Source organism: Chlamydotis macqueenii, chromosome 10 (genome assembly GCF_036417535.1).
Source record: "Chlamydotis macqueenii isolate bChlMac1 chromosome 10, bChlMac1.mat, whole genome shotgun sequence".
Taxonomy (NCBI): domain Eukaryota; kingdom Metazoa; phylum Chordata; class Aves; order Otidiformes; family Otididae; genus Chlamydotis; species Chlamydotis macqueenii.
In genome coordinates, this window is record NC_141565.1 from 4,524,939 (window position 1) to 4,542,048 (window position 17,110).

The following is a 17,110-nucleotide window of genomic DNA, read 5'->3' on the forward strand; positions in this document are numbered from 1 at the left end:
CGAAGCTGCCGCTCGCATCAGTAAACCACGCCCACCCAAGTGAAAGCCACGCCCACCACGGAGACCCCGCCTGGCCCGCGAACCACGCCCAGATTCGCAAAGCCACGCCCACTCACGGAAACCCCCGGAGGCCCCGCCCGCCCCGAGAGCCCCGGGCGGCGGCGCAGCCATGTCGGCGGTGTCGGGGGCCTGGCAGGCGCCGTGGCGGGCGCTGGGCGCGCTGGGCCGGGAGCTGGCGGCCGAGTGGGCGGCGCAGGACGTGCGGGCCGCGCTGTGCCAGCTGCTGCTGCTCTGGCTGGGCCTCAGCCTGCTGGGAGTCCGCCTGGCCTGGCGCGCCTACGGCGGGGCGGTGGCCGCGCTCTGCTACCGGACCGGGCCCGCCGCCCGCCGGGCCCCCGCACCCGCCACCGGCACCGGCAGCGGCCTGAGCCCCGGTCCCGCCCGGCCCCGCGCCCACTCCCTCTCCCCCGCCGGCCCGGCCGGACGCAACGGCGCCGCCGAGCGGCCCTGCCCGCCCCGGTGAGTGCCCACCGCGACCGGGCCCCCGGCCCCCACCCGAGCCCCCCGCCACCGCCCTCCCGGGTGCACCCCGAAACCGGTGCGCTCCAGTGGGTGCCCACGCCGGCCCACTGTGGCCCAGCGAGCATTCTCCTGGCTGCACCCTCCCCCAGCCCAGTGCCCCTCCCCGGCCCAGTATGGCCCAGTGAGTCCCCTCCTGGCTGCACCCCCAAACCAGTGCACCCCATTCAGCACCCCCCCAGCTGCAATCCCGAACCAGTGCACCCCAGTGAGTGCCCCTCAGCTACATCCCTGGACCAGCACATCCCAGTGAGTGCCCTCCCAGCTGCCCCCAAACCAGTGCACCCCAGTGAGTGCCTCCCCTGCCCAATGCGCCCCATCCAGCACCCCCCAAGCTGCACCCCCAAACCAATGCACCCCAGTGAGCGCTCTCCCATCTGCCCCTAAACCAGTCCACCACCGTGAGTGCCCCCCCCAAACCAGTGCACCCCAGTAAGCATCCGCCTGGTTCCAACCCCAGACCAGTACAGCCCAGAGAGCATCCTCCCCAGCTACACCTCCAAACCAGTAAGCCCCAGTGAGCGCCCTCCCATCTGCCCCCAGGCCAGTGACACCCCAGTAAGTGCAATCCCAGCACCGCCCTCCCCCCCGTGCCGGGGCGCCCCCCCAGCCCCGTTCACACTGCCCATCTCTTGCAGGGAGGGCTCGGCAGCGGAACCGGCAAAGACGCACCGGGAGTGAGGAGCGCCGGGACCAGTGGGCGCTGCCTGCACCATTAAAGCACTGTGCCCCACCCGCTGCCCCCTGCCTTGGCACCCGCCGCGGCACCGCAGAGGAGGCCGGGAGAGTGAGGCAGGGGACTTTATTTGGGCCGGGGGGGCCCGTGGCGGGCGCTGGCCTCACTTGGCCATGTAGTAGTGGGTGGGCACGAAGGGCATCTTGGTGACCAGGGCCTGCTGCTGCTTCCTTCGCACCTCGACGGTGAGCGCGGTGCCGGCCCGGCTGTGCGCCGCCGCCACAAAGCCCATGGCGATGTTCTTGCCCAGGGAGGGCGAGGGGCAGCCGCTGGTCACCGTGCCTGGGGACGTGGGGACAGAGGTGAGCGGGGGCCGGCAGCCCCAGCCCCCTCCCCTGCCATGGGCGCAGCTCAGGGCCGCGCCCACGCCAGCCCCGCCGCCCCACCTACCCACAGGCGTGCCCTCGGGGCCCAGGATGGCCATGTGGGGCCGGATGGGGGGTCCCTCTGATGTCAGCCCCACGCGCTTGCGCTTCGGCTTCTCTTTCACTTGCGCCATGATGATGGCCGCGCCGGGGAAGTCCATGGCCGCGCGCCGGCGTTTCCCTGCGGGACAGAGACGGGCAAGGGTCGGCAATGCCTGCCTGGTCCCCGGGTGCCCCGCTGGGGACGTGGGGATGCCTCTCCCCTCTGCCTGTCCCGAGGAGGGGGTCGAGGCAGATGCGGGCCCGACCTACCCAGGGTCCACAGCAGCCCAGCCTCGGCGGGCGTGGTGGTCTCGTCGATGTCGTTGCCGTAGAGGCAGAGCCCGGCCTCCAGGCGCAGGCTGTCCCTGGCCGCCAGCCCCGCTGGCCACACTTCGGGGACACCCAGCAGCCGCTCGGCCAGCTCCACCGCCCGCCCCGCGGGCACCGAGATCTGTGGGGGGACAGGGGCAGGGGGCACGGCGTTACCCTTGGTACCGCGGTGGGGTGGGGGTGCTGGTGCGGTTCCTGGGACGCCTACCTCCACGCCGTCCTCACCGGTGTAGCCGCAGCGCGTCACCCGGCAGCCCGGCACGCTGAAGACCGTGGTGATGACGCTGTTCATGAAGGAGAGCTTGGCCAGGTCATCTGACAGCCCCGCCTGCAGCACCCGCGCCATGGAGGGACCTGGGGAGGCAGGCGGCTCTGGGGGACGGCAGCGTCTGGGGAGGCAGGGGGGACGCAGGGAGGGCATGGACATCGGTTGGGCAAGGACCCGGGGGAGGGCGCGGTCCGGTGCGCGCTGAGGGCGAGACGCCCCCGTGCAGCGATGCTCGGGGCCAGCCCACCTGGGGCCCCTGCTACCTTGCAGAGCCAGCAGCGCGTTGTCCGACACCTCCAGCTGGACGTCACTGCCAGCAGCCCGCAGCTCTGCCGCTCTGCCCTGCCCGGGTGACAGCGGCCGCTAGCACAGGGGCTGAGCCGGTGCCAGCCCCGCACGTGGCCATGGCCACGTTGACCCCCACAGCTGTGGACGTCGCCAAAAAGGTGGGGGGGGCCCTCATTCCCTGCCATCCCCGCTTTGGGCAGCCCCGTACCCTCATGATGGCCAAGTCCTTGTCAGCACAGCTGGCGTTGGACACCACGTAGAGGTGATCTTCCCACGTGTTGGTGACGATGAGGTCATCCACGATGCCGCCCCGCTCGTTGGTCAGCAGCGTCAGGGTGCCCTGCGGGACGCAACCCTCGGGAGCGTCGGCGGGGTCCCCGTGTCCCACCCCCAGACCCCCCACGCACTCGGGGCGTCCCCCTGACCTCACCAGACACCCTGTGCACGTACCTGTCCCGGCTTCAGCTCGGCAATGTCCCCCACCACCAAGCTCTCCATGAACTTGACGCGGTCCCGGCCGTACACTCGTGTCTGGAAGGGGGTGTGAGGCGGTTTGGGGTGTCCCCCCCTCCCTCAGTGTGTCCCCCCCCCCGCCCCTCCCCGGCTACCTGCAGCATGTGGGAGACGTCGAAGAGTGAGCAGGAGCGGCGGGTGTGCAGGTGGGAGCGGAGGTGACCCTGCTCGTAGTGCAGCGGGAGGCTCCAGCCGGCGAAAGGCACCATCCGCCCCCCCCGCGACCGGTGCAGGGCGTCCAGCGGCGTCCGCTTCAACCCCCCCTCCGCCCCCCCGGTCCCGCACAGCGGCGCGGGGCGCGGGGAGCGGCGGGGCAGCGCGGCGCGGCAGCCTACCCGCAGCATCCTCCCTCCCTCCCCGCCACCGCACGGCCCGGGCCCCGGGGCGCTTGGGACATGGAGTCCGCCCGGCCCCCGCTCCGCCCCGCACACCGGCACCGCCTCCCCCGCCGCCGGCCCCCGAGGGGGGGACACGCTGGGGTGCCACCCCCCCCCTCCCCCGCAACAAAGGACAGGCAGGCACAGGCGGGACCAACGTAGCAGCTTTTAGTCGTGACCGAGGGTCCCCATGCCGCCCCCCCGGCTCCCCCCCCCAGTGCAGTGGGCGCCGGCCCCAGCACCCCCGTGTCTGCGGGAGCCCTGTCCCCAGGGCAGTCACGGCAGCTGGAGGGCACCGGGGTGGCAGAGGTTCACGGGTGGGGGGCTCCAGGGGCAGCAGCGCTGCCCACCGCCGCCAGCCAGCGCAGGAGGAGTTGGGGAAGGGGCGCAGGGAGGGCCAGGAACCCCCCGGGGCAGAGTCTGTTCGGCCCTGGGTGCGCGGAGGAGCCAGCTCCCTCTGGGCAGCACCCGCAGGGCTCAGGTGTAGGACAGCAGGTTGATGTCATAGCAGCCGTCCACCTGGAAAAGAGAGCAACCATCGGTCCCTGCGCAACACCTTGTCCCCTCTGGCTCCATCGCACCCCACCCCAAATCCCCACCCCATCCCACCGGGAGCAGCCCCTCCAGGAGGGCTCCTCCAGCGATGGCGGCGGGACTCACGTCGAAGCGCCCGATGCGGGCAGCTGCCTGGCGAGCCCGGATCACCTCCGTCAGCACCCACATTTGCTGGACCTCCGTCGACACCTTCTCTGGGTCGGGGAGCTCCTGGAAAGAATTGGGGATGATGCTGCGGAGAGTGGGAATGGCCTGGATGGGGTGGATCACCCCCGGGTTCAGGCAGCGGTGGGGCTGGACAGCTTGTGCCCCACAGAGAGCCGGGGACTATCACAACGGTGCCCGTGCTCCTGAGCTGCCGGTGGTTTCCCCAACGCGGGGCGAGCAGGGCCCCGCTCCAGGAAAACAGGCAGCTGGGGAAACAGGTGACCCTGAGCCCCGGGGCTGCGGTGCTGCCAGCCCGTCTCTGCTGGCAGGCACCCAGGGCGAGGACGCAAAGCAGAGAGAGCGCTGGCTAATGATTAAAAACCTAATCGCGCAGTCCAGAGTTTCCCAACAGCCTCCCGTCCGCGGCGCTCCCCAGGCCTGGTGACAGAAACCCCGCCGCAGGCGCTGGTTCCCCCTGGGACCTTTAGCCCCACGGGACTCGCGGGGCTCAGCAGCAGCTCTCCAGGCTGGGGCAAAGCTTTGCGCCGCTTCTCCCCTTCCCAGCCCTGCCCGTGGCGCTGGGGCCGCTGGCGGGTGCCTCGTGGTGACGCTGGGAACAGCCAAGCCTGGAGCAACCCCCAGCATCACCCCCAGACCACCCCTTGCCGAGGGGGCTGTGATCCAAGCGGTCAGCAAGGGACTGGAGTGTCCTCAGTGTGTCGGGTGCCTGGGCGAGGACCAGAGCTCACGAATCTGCCCGGGCCGGCAGAAGCCTTGCCGCCGCCGCGGCGTAAGCTCCGTAGCATCAAAGCCCGGCGGTACAAAAGCCCTGCTCCTGGCACAGCCCTGCTCCTACAGGAACCTGATTCAGCAGGTTTTCGTGGGCGAGCCAGCTGCCCGCCCCTGCCCGGACTTTGCTCACTGGAGGCCGCCAGCCGGGCAGGTGCAGCTCACAAACATGTGCCGGTGACCTCCCCCATGTCTGCGTGCCGCAAGCGGCTGGGTACCACGGTCCCGGGGCACACCCTCTGCGAAGCCAGGCCACCCCGTCCCCACGCGTCCCACCCACCAGCCGAGCGATGCTGCGCACCCACCGCTCCCACAGGGACGTTCCTGTCCCCAGAGCAAAGGGCAGGTAGATGTAGGTGTCACCTCAAATCACACATCCCCGTGGAGAACGCTGCAAACTCCTTTCGGCGCAAGGCCGGGCATTTTGGGGCTCCACAGCTGTTCCTGGTCAGGGCCTAGGGCCAACGGGGTGGGGATGGGGCCGGCAGCCCCACAAGGGACGTTTGTGCCCGCAGCCGGCACCCCCCACAGGTCCCTTCTTCCCCTCAGTACCTCAGCGGGATCACTCACCCCGTGCAGGCTGGCTGGCTGCTCCGGAGGGGTCAGCTGGGAGAGCCAGGAAGGAAAATCCTTCTGGGGGCTCTGAAACAGATCCAGAGGGTCACAAGGAGGGGTGTCCCCAGTCCCATCTCCACCCCTCACACCTGTGTCCCCTGGAAGGTGCCTGGAGCTCCCGGAGCTGCGGGGAGCAATGCCAGGCGCAGGGCTGGGGACGGTGGCCTGTCCCGGGAGGGCAGCGCAGCACCAGCACCTGCTCACCTTCTGTCCGGGGGGAAAAACCTGCAGCTCCTCGATGGTGAAGTGGAGCCAGACCGGGGAGGGCTGCCTCAGGATGAACCGCATCGCCGTCACCTGGTCCACGTCACACAGCATCTGCCGGGGCAAGGACGGGGGCAGCCGTCACCGCTGGGGGTACAGCCGGGGCTGGCGCTGCTGCGGGGCGTGCTTTTGGGATTTGATCCAAAAAGAAAAAAAAACAAAAAACCAAACCCCAACCCACCCCCAATGGAAGGAGTCTGAGGGAAATGTCACCTCGTGGCAGCTGTCTGGGCAGAGCGGGGCACGGGCAGGAGCAGCACAGGGACCCTCGCTGCCGAGAAGGGCTGGCAGGGGTGGGAGAGGCATCGCAGGGCATCAGCACAGGGCCCCAGGGACCCAGAGCCATCCCGGGACACGGGCAGAGAGGGGTGAGAGCCCCCAGGGTGCGGGTGAGGCCCCGGCCGCGCAGACCTGGTGTCGGCGGAGGGAGAAGTAGTCCTGGGAGCCCTCCTCGGTGTGCGGGCAGGGCATCAGGCAGTGGTCCCGCAGGCAGGTGACCCAGCGGCGCGAGCCGGGGCGCTGCACCCGCACGCTCAGGAAGGCCGTGTAGAAGTTCCTGAAGACGATCTCCTGCACCTGCGGGACGGCGGCCTCAGCCCCTGCGCCTCGCCCCCCCTACCGGTACCGGCAACCCCCTCCCGTACTGGTACCAGCACCAGCACCCTTCTCCTGTACTGGCACCAGGACCAGTAGCCCCCTCCCCATACCAGTACTGGCACCAGTATCCCCCTCCCCGTACCAGTACAGGCAACAGCATCCCCCTCCCCATACCGGTACCAGATTCCCCTCCCCATACCGGTACCGGTACCGGCACCAGCATCCTTCATCCCCTCTACTGGTACCGGCACCAGCATCCCCCTCCCACTCTACCGGTACTGGCACCAGTATCCCCCTCCCCATACCAGTACTGGCACCGGTAACCCCCTCCCCATACCAGTACCGGCTTTGTCATCCCCCCACTCTCATTGTGATACTGGTACCGGTACCAGTACCAGCACCCAGCCCCCCGCCCATACCGGGACCGGACCGCCCCCAGCATCCCTCCGAACACCGGTACCGCCCCCCGGCAATACCCCGGCACGACCCCCGGCGCCCCCCGCTCCCCACACCGGCACCGCCCCGGGCCGCACTCACGTCGGCGGCGGCACCGCGAGGGAAGCGAAGGTCGATAACGGCGACGCCGGGCCGCGCCGGCTCGGCACCCCCGCCTAGCTGGAGCGCGGCGGCGGGGCGGGGGGCGCAGGGCAGCGGGGAACGCCCCGACCCCAGCCCCGGCCCCGGCCCCGGCCCCGCCGCTCCCGACATGGCGGCGCAGCGCGGCCGCCCCTCCCGGGCGGGGCCGCGCGCCACGGCGTCAGCGGGGGGCGCCGACCGGAAGCGAGAACCCCTCTTCCGCCGCCAGGGGGCGCCGCGCTCCCGCCGCCTCACAGCGGGGCCTCCCCCGAGCCCGCCCGGCCCGGCCCGGCCAGGTCGCGGCGGCGGCGGCGGCGGCGGCGGCGGCGGCAGAGGCAGGGCTGTAGTAAAACACACGGTTTATTGACTCCGAACGGCTTCTTTACACAAGAAATCAGAGCGTGAGGCGAGCCCCCGCCACCCGCCCGGGCCCCTCGCCCCCCCCCCCCCCTCCCGGCCGCTCGCCGCCCCCTGAGGACCTGGGACCCCCCAAAACCGCACAGGGGGCCGTTCTCCTCCCCAGCGCACCCCGAAAGAACGCCCGGGGCGGGGGGGACACACACACAACACAAACCCATGCGTAAAATGGTTTCAGCGCGAAAAACAGCAGCGTAGAGTGAAGGGAGAGGCAGGCGAGGGGGCAGGAGCGCCGGGGGCCGCCCGAGCGGGGCGGGGGTCCCGGCAGCCGGGAAAGGGCGCTTAGCTCGCACAAACGGCTGGCAGCGGGACACCGGTTTGTAAGTCTTTTTTTTTTTTAATAAAACAATTTGAGGCTGTATCAAAAATTTAGTAAAAAATTAGATTTGAGAGTTCACCGATTTATTTTTTTAACTATTAACTATTCATGGCACTTTTTTCCCCCCTTTTTTTAATTTTCCTTTTTTTTTTTTTTTTTTTTTTTAATTCTTAAAAACTTTTTCTCTTTTCCAGAGCAGCCAGAAGGAGGCGTGCGGCCTTGGAGCCGGCGAGGCCATTCCAGCACCATCTCAAGGAAGAGCTGAAGCAAAGAGACGGCACGAAAACACGCCATCGTCCCCAAAACTCCTCGCGGGAAGGGGGTTTTGCTTGACAGCAACCACCGCAACCCCGGCAAGCCCCCCGCCCCGGCACAGCACCCCAAAGCACGGGCAGCTGCCCCCGCACTTGGCCACAGGTACCCCAAGCCAGTCTGACTCAACTGATGATTATTTTATGATGCGTGAGAAAAATAGGATTTCTTTGATTAAAAAAAAAAAAAAGAATCAAACCCCGAACCAAGAAGCTGATCCCCCCAAGGAGGAGGAGGAGGAGGAGGCGGAGGCTGGCTGTCCTCGAGGGCACCCCCTAAGCAGCCCCGAATCACCCCTGGAGCTGGCCTGCAGCACTGCACTGCTCTCCCCCTCCCCAAAACTACACATCCCAGTTTAGGTAAAGAGCAGATTAAATGTAAAAACTTAAAACATCGACTTCAGAAAGTCCCTTGGATTTAATTGGTTTTAGGCTACCTTTCATGTTACGTCCTGTAGCTAGACACACGTGAATAGAAAAAACAGTACAGTTAGTGTTAAAGGCAAACAGCGGAGACCCAGAGTGCTACCCCAGTGCTGCCTGCTCCTCCCGACCCGGCCCCTGTCCCGTCCCGTCCCGTCCCGTCCCCCCTCCCTGCCCGCCACCCCGGCCCCGGCCCCAGCCAGAAGCCCGGCCGCCCGGAAGGCGTGTTTGAGCCGAGAATTTTTGTTTCTATGAATAAAATAAAACCAAAGCTTGTTAGGCAAAAATAAAACGAGTGTCCCCCCGAGTCCCGCGAGCGCTCCGGTGCGGCGGGTGCAGCCAGGGAGGGCCTGCTGGGGAGCGGGCTGGGGTTTCGGGTTCCCGGCTGGCGAGGGGGCTGCCGGCCCACAGACAGCACTGGTGTGGAGCTGGAGGCCCCTTCTCCCCTCCGAGAGCCTCCCGTTCGTTAAGGGGGGACGTAGGGCGGCGGGGACCTGTACGGGGTCATGTTCTTCGGGCGGGAGCCTTTCCCCTCCATGGGGGCGGTGAAGGGGGGGGGAGGCTGGTAGGGCGGCGCGTTGGGGTCCTCGTCCCGCAGCGGCGTGTACTCCCCGATGGTGTCCTGGTTGAGCGGCGTGGTCTCCGGCATGCTCTGGTTGGGGTACTCCGGTGGGGGCAGCGGGGCTTTCTCCTCCTGGAGGATGAGGGGCATGCTGGAGGACGGCGGAGGCTTGGAGTCATCCAGCTCGTCGGCGAAGATGATGGGCACGCCTTTCTTGATGAAGGTGGCCTGGTCTTCGATGGTCAGCTTCCCTTTCCTCTTCTTGCGGTAGCAGATCATGGCGATGATGCCGGCCACGAGGAGGATGGCAGCCACCACCACGGCGGGGATGACCGTGTGCAGGTAGACGTCGTCCTCGCTGCTCTTCTCAGGGTCTTTGCCCGCCACCACCGTCGGCGTTGCCTCCGAGACCACCCTTCCATCCTTCGTCACGGGGATGAACTGGATGTGCCTGCAGCTGCCGGAGCCGACCACTGACACGTTCAGAGGCTTGAACTCGGGCTGCAAGACGTTGGAGAAAGCCAGGCTGGGCCCACCGGAGTCATCAGCGATTCTTCTGCTCAAAGTCCGGATCTGCTCCCGGGGACAGGGCTCCAGGGGCAGCGTGTTGTTCGTCCACTCCACTACGATGGAACCTTTGGCGATGTCCTGCACCGTGATGGTGCTGCTGTTCCTGTCGCCGAACGCCAGAGCCAGCTTCTTCACCAGCATTATCTTCTTATTGATGTCGTTCACCACCGCGTTGTGGTCTCCTTCCAGCCTGGCCTTGAACTTCACTGGAGACTTGTCCCCGTGCGGGCGTTTGTGGACGTGGATTTCGAAAGCATCTACGGCAAAAAGCCCGCCTTTGTCGGTCGCGTACATGAAGTACTCGTGCTTCCCGATGTGGTTGTGGTCCGGCATGCCATACATGAGCTGGCTGGTGCTGTTGAACTGGACCCAGGAATTCTCTTCAATCATCTGCTGCTCCTTCAGCTTCAAGGTCAGCTGCAGTTTGTCGGTGGTGGTATCTTCCTTGTCGTAGAAGGTATCTGATGGTATCTTAACCTCGAAGTAGGTGCCCTCCCACGCGTCGACCCTGTCGATGTGGTTCGTCAGCTTGGGCGGCTCATTTGGCTCCCAGGGCCGGGGGATCCCGCTCGCTGTGGTGCGCACGCGGGTGGGAGGGGAGGCCGTCGTCAACTTGGAGATGGGGGATCTGGTTGTGCTGGGAGGCTTCGTCGGACGGGGTGTTTTGGGTCTTCGAGTGGGCCTTCGCGTCGTCGCCGTGGAGGAATCTGTGGTGGATGGCGTGGCTGGCTTCAGAGTGGAGACTCTTGGTTTTTTTGTGGTAGTTGTGGGCGGTGTCATCACCGCTGTGGGCTCAACATACCCGGGCATCGTGGGGCGGATTGGCACGGAGGCCGTGCCGGTGCCTTCCGTTACCCTGGTTGGCTGGATGGGTCCCAGAGTGGGCGTCTGGACGATGGGGCCCCTGGTTCTGATGGTGACTGTAGGCTTCCTCGGCAGCGGTATGGGCTCCCGGGCAGGGGGTGCCGTTGTCTCCGTGGGAGGCGCAATGGCAGGCGATGTCGGAGTGGGGACGATCCTGGTTGGCGGTTCTTGTGCGGCGGTGGTGGGCGGTCCGATGGCAGTCAAAGGCGTCGGGGTGGCATTGATTTGCCGCCGCATCCTCTTCGGGAGGTGAGGTTTCTTGTTAGCAATGTGCCAGCCGACAACGGGGTAGCCGAGACGGGCAGACATGGTTCCTTCCTTAGCTGGAGCCTCCACCTTGCTGATGTTGGGGACGCTGTTTTGGCTCAGAGAACATCCCAGCTTCCATGAGAGTAAGGCCCCGTTTTCCACCACCTTCTTTGCATTTCCTGGGCCAGCCATGAAGGCTGACATGTCGAAGAGTCTGTTATTTACAACAGGAACCAACTTCATGTTATGAAGTTCCACTTCCGAGAAGCTTCTCATTCTACTTAAGAGTTCAATCCTCTGCTTTGGTGTCATTTTTGTTAGGTCGGCGTCCAAAATGACAGTCAGGATAGTGACCGGCTCTTCCGAGCCGCACACAAACGGCGCTACGTCACCCGTGTCTTGGGTGGCCGCCCGCACCGACTGAGGCTCATTGTGGTCTTCTTGGTGGACCTCAATGGAGAAGACGTTTGCAGTCTGTGGCACGTAGCTCCCGTTTGGGAAGGGCTGCAGCGTGGTCACGGAGATGTAGTGGACACCCTTGTCCGTGTCAAGGGGCAGCCCTTCCAGGGAGCTGCTCTCCGTGTTCCAGTGTAACCAAGAAGGCAAGGAGTCCTTCCCAGCTTCGGAGATCTACCAAATAAGAAAGAGAAGAAGGCGCTTTTAGAAATACATAATTAGGACAGATTCTAGGAGGATTAAAGGATTAAATAAAAAAATCTGAAGCATAACAACTGAGGAGGGAACAACCTGGCCAGAGCAGGGCAGCCTGTGTCTCCTCCTCATGGTGGCAAGGATGAGCTCCGCTGGGTGTGCTGGTCCCAAAGGGTTTAAGGAGCCACAGGAGGTCATCAGGTCCTGCAAAGGTCCCTCACCTGTCCAACTGCTAAGCACAAGCGGTTCATTTTCTCCAAGGGCAGAAGTAGAGTTTAAGTCACGGGGCCAGCTGTGAAGCTGAAGGTGAAGTTATGTGATACCGCAGAGCTGATCCAACACCTGCCCTCCTCCTGCTCCTTCTTCTTCCTCTCCTATCCCTGCCATCGCGCTGCTTTCCTCACCTGATGACTGTTTGCAAGCCCACTGCTCCAGCAGCTCAGCAGAGATGTTTTCTCTGTTAACTTTCAGCTTCATCCCGCTGCCCCCAGCAGCCAGGCTGCCACCGGAAGCTGGCAAGCTATCGCTCGGAGTGCCCTGCCTGGCGGGAACACACCAGCTCTCGAAAAGCAGCAGCAAATCTCGGGAGCTACGCCGCCGCCGCTGGAGACACGGTGTCCTCTTGTGCTACCAGAGGGACGGCACGGTGGGGCCTGAAGGAGGGGGGGCAAACCTGACATCTGGTCACTGTGATGGCCAGCGCGGGCAGGCAGGGGCACTGCTGGGCGTTACACAGGGCGGCGCGCTGGCCTGGCTTTACGCTCAAAGTTAGTTTAAAACGAAGGATTTCAGTTTCATACAGTAACTTGCTTCTGCAGACTAGAAAGAAGAGGTGGCTTTGGCCCAGACCACAGGCACCTCAGGACTCCAACGCACTATTTACCACCTCTTTTAGGTCAACAGCAATGCTTTTTTTTTTTTTTCTCCACACAACTTGTGGTGCGGATTAGCGAAGCACGGTCCAAGAGCACAAGCCTCCCCTTCAAACTGGGCGGTCCAACCGCAGGGCCAAGGTACACAGCGATGGGATTTCCATACGCTCCGGAGGAAGAGTGAGCCTGCAGTAACCTCACCGGCCACCTCCTCTTCCCAGTGTATCCATTTGTGCCTTTCGGAGCCCACTCTCCTCTTCCAACTTCGGATCCCCTTCCCAGCCGGCTCAGGTCTAGACCCTGCGGGTCTCCTGGCCATTTTGCTCACGCAGAGAAGACCCTGGTCCTCTCTGAAATGTCACCAGCACAGCTGACGCTCTGCCAAGGTGCTCCTCACCCTGCGCAGGGGAAAGCCACACATGTCAGAGCCCAGAGGACTCCTGCCTCTTGCCCTGGGCGGTCGCCGAGGGCGGATGCAAACCCCCAAACTCCCTGTTCCCAGCAGCTGCCGTCTGTCAGTCTGCACGGTGGAAGGGGTGACACTGCCAGCTTGGTGGGCCGTGACATTTCCCCGGGCTGTAGATACCCCAGGGCGAGTAACTTGAGCTTGGCCACCTCCCAGGCTCAGAGGCATTTGGAAAGTGCCCTGGCTGGGCTTTCCAGAGCTCTCTGTGAGGTATCTCCTCCTACACCCAGAGGAAACAGGACGTTTTGGGGCCCAAGGAGACAGATTTAGCATCCCGGTCGAGGCCCTGGGCTTGCTGCAGTCCGATGCAGAGCCGCACTCCAGCTCCGCTCCCGAAAGGGTGCTTTGGTTACTCTGCAATTCCGTAAAGCTCATACATATTTCATAATTTACCCAAATGCAAAGCTGGGCGAGGAGCTTCGCGAGGAAACCTGCCTGGCAGGAGCGCCCCCGCGTCCGACAGCGGGGGCAGAAATGGGGCTGGACTCACCCCACCTGCCAAACCGCAGATCCCGCCAGGGAAAACCCCTGGGATGGACAGACGGAGAGCGATGCCTGGGGCTGGGCAGGCTGGAATCCTGGGTACCTCTCCCACCCTACCAGCTGCAGCCAGCACAGCGAAAGGCAGGGCAGAGGGGGTCACAGACTGCCCCCCGCTGCGGGTTTCGGCACACTGAAGGGTCCGGATGCGCAGCTCTGTGAGGATAACCTCAGGACCCGAAAGTCTTTTGGCCAGAGCAGCACAAGAAAGCTTTTGTGCAAGAGGCGCAGAGCGTTTCGGCCACGACAGAAGGGCCAACACCCTCATTCCTCTGCTCTGCGAAGGATCAGCCCTGCGTTCAGCCAGCCTGGACAAGCTGAGAGCACATCACGAGACACACGCTGGGTACAGTTTATAGAGCAGAGTTTAAAGTTGTTAACTCCTCAGCAGCAATATCTGAGAGCAGGAAATTAAGATTCCTGCTTACACCAGCTGGAAAAAGCCACCCCACAGGCCCTACACCCCAACGTATCCCACCCAAACGGAGGTGCTGAGACGTGACCGTCCTTCCACTCAGCTCTGCTGCTCACCCTTGTGTCTGGCAGGGAACAGCGGGTTCTGCGCTCGCCCCCCTCACTGCAGCAAGAACAGGAGCTGGTTTTACCCCAGCCAGCCCGCAGGGAAAGCAGCCCTTCACCTGAGACGGGCACGCGGAGCCAAGCCTTCCTCCTGCGGGAACAAAGGACCACATTGTCCTTCCTCGGACAACGGCAAGGTCTGCTCCTGCCCAGCACTTGCGTTCCTTCTTTTAAAAAAGTGTGATTTCATTGCACCCTTAAAAAACTGAGATGCTAGGACAGTGCCCAGTGCAATCCAGTGCTTACGTTAGCAGGAGCTGGATGGTGCCACTCTGTCCCCTTATGCCAAAATGAGCCCGCTGGGGAGGAGGAAGGGCAGGGTTGGGCACACGTTAGGAACAGAACCATAAGGAACCAGGACAGAGCTGCAGCATTACTGAGGCTTACACGATCAAGAATAACACAGACAGTAATAGTGAGTGGTGAAATGCACGCTAAAGGTGTGATTTCAGGCTACGCCGGGAACAAATCCTCCCCCCTTTCCATGCACTCTGTGACAGCCCTCAATTACAGGATTGCACACTGCGTGCAGAGCTCTCCTGCGAGCCGGGGATTTTGGCTGCTCCCTCCTCCCTGGGCACGGCACGTGACTCGAGGAGGAGACGTACAGGCAGCGTTACCTTTAATCTCCTGTCACAAGGCGATTCTCTCTTCAGCCACGTCTGCTCCGGTGCTGGGGAGCCAAACTCACTTCGGAAAGGTGGCCAGAAGGACAGTCTGAATATTTCCACTTGGAAAATAATTTTTAAGCTACAGTTTACATGTGAGCTTAAGTTCTTAAGGGCCCATGCTAAACAACAAAACTGCAGCTAGACAGATTTCACGCTGAAAACTAGGCTTTCCTGAAAAACAAGAGCAGGCCAGGCAATCGCCTACTGGGACAACTTGTTCCAGCAGGGATGCAGTGGCTGCAAAACATTTATAAACCCACTGAAACTTGATTTTCGAAAAGCTGAGCTAGTTCAGCTGTACTCAACCTGTTTTTCTAAGGCTTCTGCAAGAGGTGATGAAGAAAATAAAATTTTGTGTTTCACGCCCCTGAAACCCACGGAGATGCCCATGCCTCCCCTGGGAAATCCTTCGGAAGGCACCAAGTCGCCAGCGCTTGATGCCATGGCTCTGCTTTAAATACAGCTACTGCCCCGGCAGCAGAATTCATCCATGTTTGCGTGACACAGGGAGAGCCCAGCAAGATTAGAGTACATAATCAAAGCAGTTACAGGGCTGAATAAAAATACTTGTTCCTAAATGAACGCTAGTGGGTCTGTCCTGGTCGCTGCTGTGTGCGTGGTGGTATGAAACCGGCAGTGGGGAGCCCTGGACTCTGTTCTTGCAACGTTTCCTTCAAATATTGCTTCAAAGGGTATTTGTTAAGGCTGCACATAGTTAATGATTTGGGATCTCTAGTTTTCATGTAAAAAGTTGCCCAGTTTTCTATGTATGCAAGAAATATCAGCCTTAAGCCCTGCCATTTCCCTCAAGGGGTCTGGTTTCAAAATAACTCTTCCGTTGCTCAAGGAAAAAAAAAAAAAAAAAAAAAAAAAAGCTGTCTTTGTTTTCCCATCATTTGAGATAATTTTAAATGAACGCTTATCGGCTAAAGATTACACAAGCCGGGCAGTGTACTGAAGACCATGAAAAAATTAGCCATGTTCAAGATTTTAAATGCATACAGTGGTCTGGCTGGCTTTGAAGGCCTTGTTCACAAAGTTCTTTCGGATACACATGGGCTGTTATTTTTAGGCCAAGCCAAGAGCAGACAGCTTATGAAAGAAGATAGCTTGGTTTGATTTGTTGTTTTAAACTTAGATCTTAGAGCCCTGTAGCCAGCAAGACAAAGATAAGCAAACGAGCAGCGAGCAGAACCACTGCCTCTCAGGGAATTCAGGCAAAAACCGCATTCTTGCCTACAAGAGTGCCCTCTAATCCTCCAAGTATTTAGTCCTCCTCCTCCTGAGGAATCCTCCAAAAAGGAGGCAGCGAGTCGTTTACTGGGAGACAGGTACCATAGGATCCCGCCACAGGCCTTTCTTTGGCACACCGCTGTGAAATCCTCCCGGCCCCGGAGGTATCCGATGGGATCTGCCCATGGGCAGCAGCAGCCAGGGACTCAGCTCCTTCCTGCACCCTTTCAAATCAGTCCTGAAAAGATCCCTGATTTTTTTGGGCAGGGGATAATCCTGCAGCTCTGCCACATCTCCCCGTGCCCCCTTCTCCTCCCTGTGTCCAGCTGTTGCTGAGAGACAGACCTCGTGCCAGGGATTTCACCTGGAGTACAATTACTGATGGCAATTTACTGTATGACCAACTCCCCTTCCGGGTTCAGCGTTACCCTAACGCACACGGCCGATAATGAAAAACACCCCGGCCGCGCCCTCTCTGCCTCCGAACAGAAGGCAAGCTGAACTCTGCTCAGGCTGACTGACCTACTCGCTGTTAAACTGCCGCGGCAGCGCTCAGCCTTATTCACCAGGGGCACGGGAAAGAAAATGGAAACTGGAGAGACAATTCAAACGCAAATACAGCTGCCGAGAAAGAGCTGTTTGCTTAAGCCCAAGCTTCATCTTAACCCCCTGCTAATGCAGTAGCACAGTTTTGGCAGCAGAAGCAACAGGCAGCCTCAGCCCCGAAGAAGATAACGTGGGCAGGCAGGTTTTGGGCTGCCTTGTCCCGCATGGGCCAGACAAGTGGCAGTAGAGAGATGGGTTTCAAACGCACTCCAGTGCTGTCGGAACTGCAGCACTGCAGTGACTCGCAGTGCAGAGAAACGATGAGAACATGAGGCCTGCAGGCTCCGCATCAGAGGATGGAGTCCTCTTTTGGGAGGCACTCTGCCCATTAGACCGACTGCGGTTCCTCTTCTGCTTCACCAACACCGAGATGGAGCCAGTGACTGCAGGTGTGGGCTGTGTTTGTGGCCACACTGCCCGGGTATCGCTGCCCTGGGCAGGTCCTGCAGCAGCAGAGGCTGCTGCACTGGGACAGGGAACACGACAACTCAAGGTAGAAGCTGGAAAATCCTCAGACCACAACGGCCGTGAGTCTTCGGCCCCAAGGAACAGCCCCCACAGGTAGGCTTGCCTGTATGTAACCAGATGACCACACAAGGAGGAGCCTCCAATCTTACATCCTTTCCTCAAATATATCAGAACTGCAAACCAGGACATGGGACAGGTCTTGCCTAGAAGCACAAGTCCCAGAAAACAGCGGTGAAAAGAGGATGGGCACTGCTTGGAGCCTTCTGCT

At 62.2% G+C, this 17,110-nt stretch overlaps 4 protein-coding genes across 7 annotated transcripts in view; 1 reads left to right on the forward strand and 3 right to left on the reverse strand.

Moving 5' to 3' along the window:
- Window positions 1-137: 137 nt before the first annotated feature.
- TCTA (T cell leukemia translocation altered) lies at window positions 138-1,312 on the forward strand. Of its 2 annotated transcripts, none has more exons than XM_086755436.1 (2): window positions 138-519; window positions 1,218-1,312. In XM_086755436.1, exons 1-2 carry the CDS (start codon window positions 170-172, stop codon window positions 1,258-1,260), a joined length of 393 nt encoding a protein of 130 aa, XP_086611562.1. In that variant the 5' UTR covers window positions 138-169; the 3' UTR covers window positions 1,261-1,312. The 2 variants fall into 2 exon arrangements, with proteins under 2 accessions (XP_086611562.1, XP_086611561.1); XM_086755435.1 differs by lacking the exon at window positions 1,218-1,312 and adding an exon at window positions 1,040-1,128.
- Window positions 1,313-1,364: 52 nt separating this feature from the next.
- On the reverse strand, window positions 1,365-3,480 carry AMT (aminomethyltransferase). Its single transcript, XM_086755431.1, has 8 exons — window positions 3,217-3,480; window positions 3,059-3,139; window positions 2,817-2,948; window positions 2,584-2,662; window positions 2,261-2,406; window positions 1,993-2,173; window positions 1,706-1,861; window positions 1,365-1,597 (listed from the first exon to the last, which is right to left on the reverse strand). Exons 1-8 carry the CDS (start codon window positions 3,463-3,465, stop codon window positions 1,419-1,421), a joined length of 1,203 nt encoding a protein of 400 aa, XP_086611557.1. The 5' UTR covers window positions 3,466-3,480; the 3' UTR covers window positions 1,365-1,418.
- Window positions 3,481-3,644: 164 nt separating this feature from the next.
- NICN1 (nicolin 1, tubulin polyglutamylase complex subunit) lies at window positions 3,645-7,189 on the reverse strand. Its single transcript, XM_086755434.1, has 6 exons — window positions 7,003-7,189; window positions 6,280-6,444; window positions 5,809-5,922; window positions 5,560-5,631; window positions 4,159-4,263; window positions 3,645-4,017 (listed from the first exon to the last, which is right to left on the reverse strand). The coding sequence occupies exons 1-6, from the start codon at window positions 7,171-7,173 to the stop codon at window positions 3,976-3,978; spliced, it is 669 nt and encodes a 222-aa protein (XP_086611560.1). The 5' UTR covers window positions 7,174-7,189; the 3' UTR covers window positions 3,645-3,975.
- Window positions 7,190-7,902: 713 nt separating this feature from the next.
- Window positions 7,903-17,110, reverse strand: part of DAG1 (dystroglycan 1) — a 52,146-nt gene continuing 42,938 nt past the window's right edge. For all 3 annotated transcript variants that reach the window (XM_086755424.1, XM_086755422.1, XM_086755425.1), the window contains exon 3: window positions 7,903-11,386. In XM_086755424.1, the coding sequence (XP_086611550.1) occupies window positions 8,978-11,386 (2,409 nt within the window). In that variant the 3' untranslated portion in view covers window positions 7,903-8,977. The remainder of the gene's footprint in view (window positions 11,387-17,110) is intronic.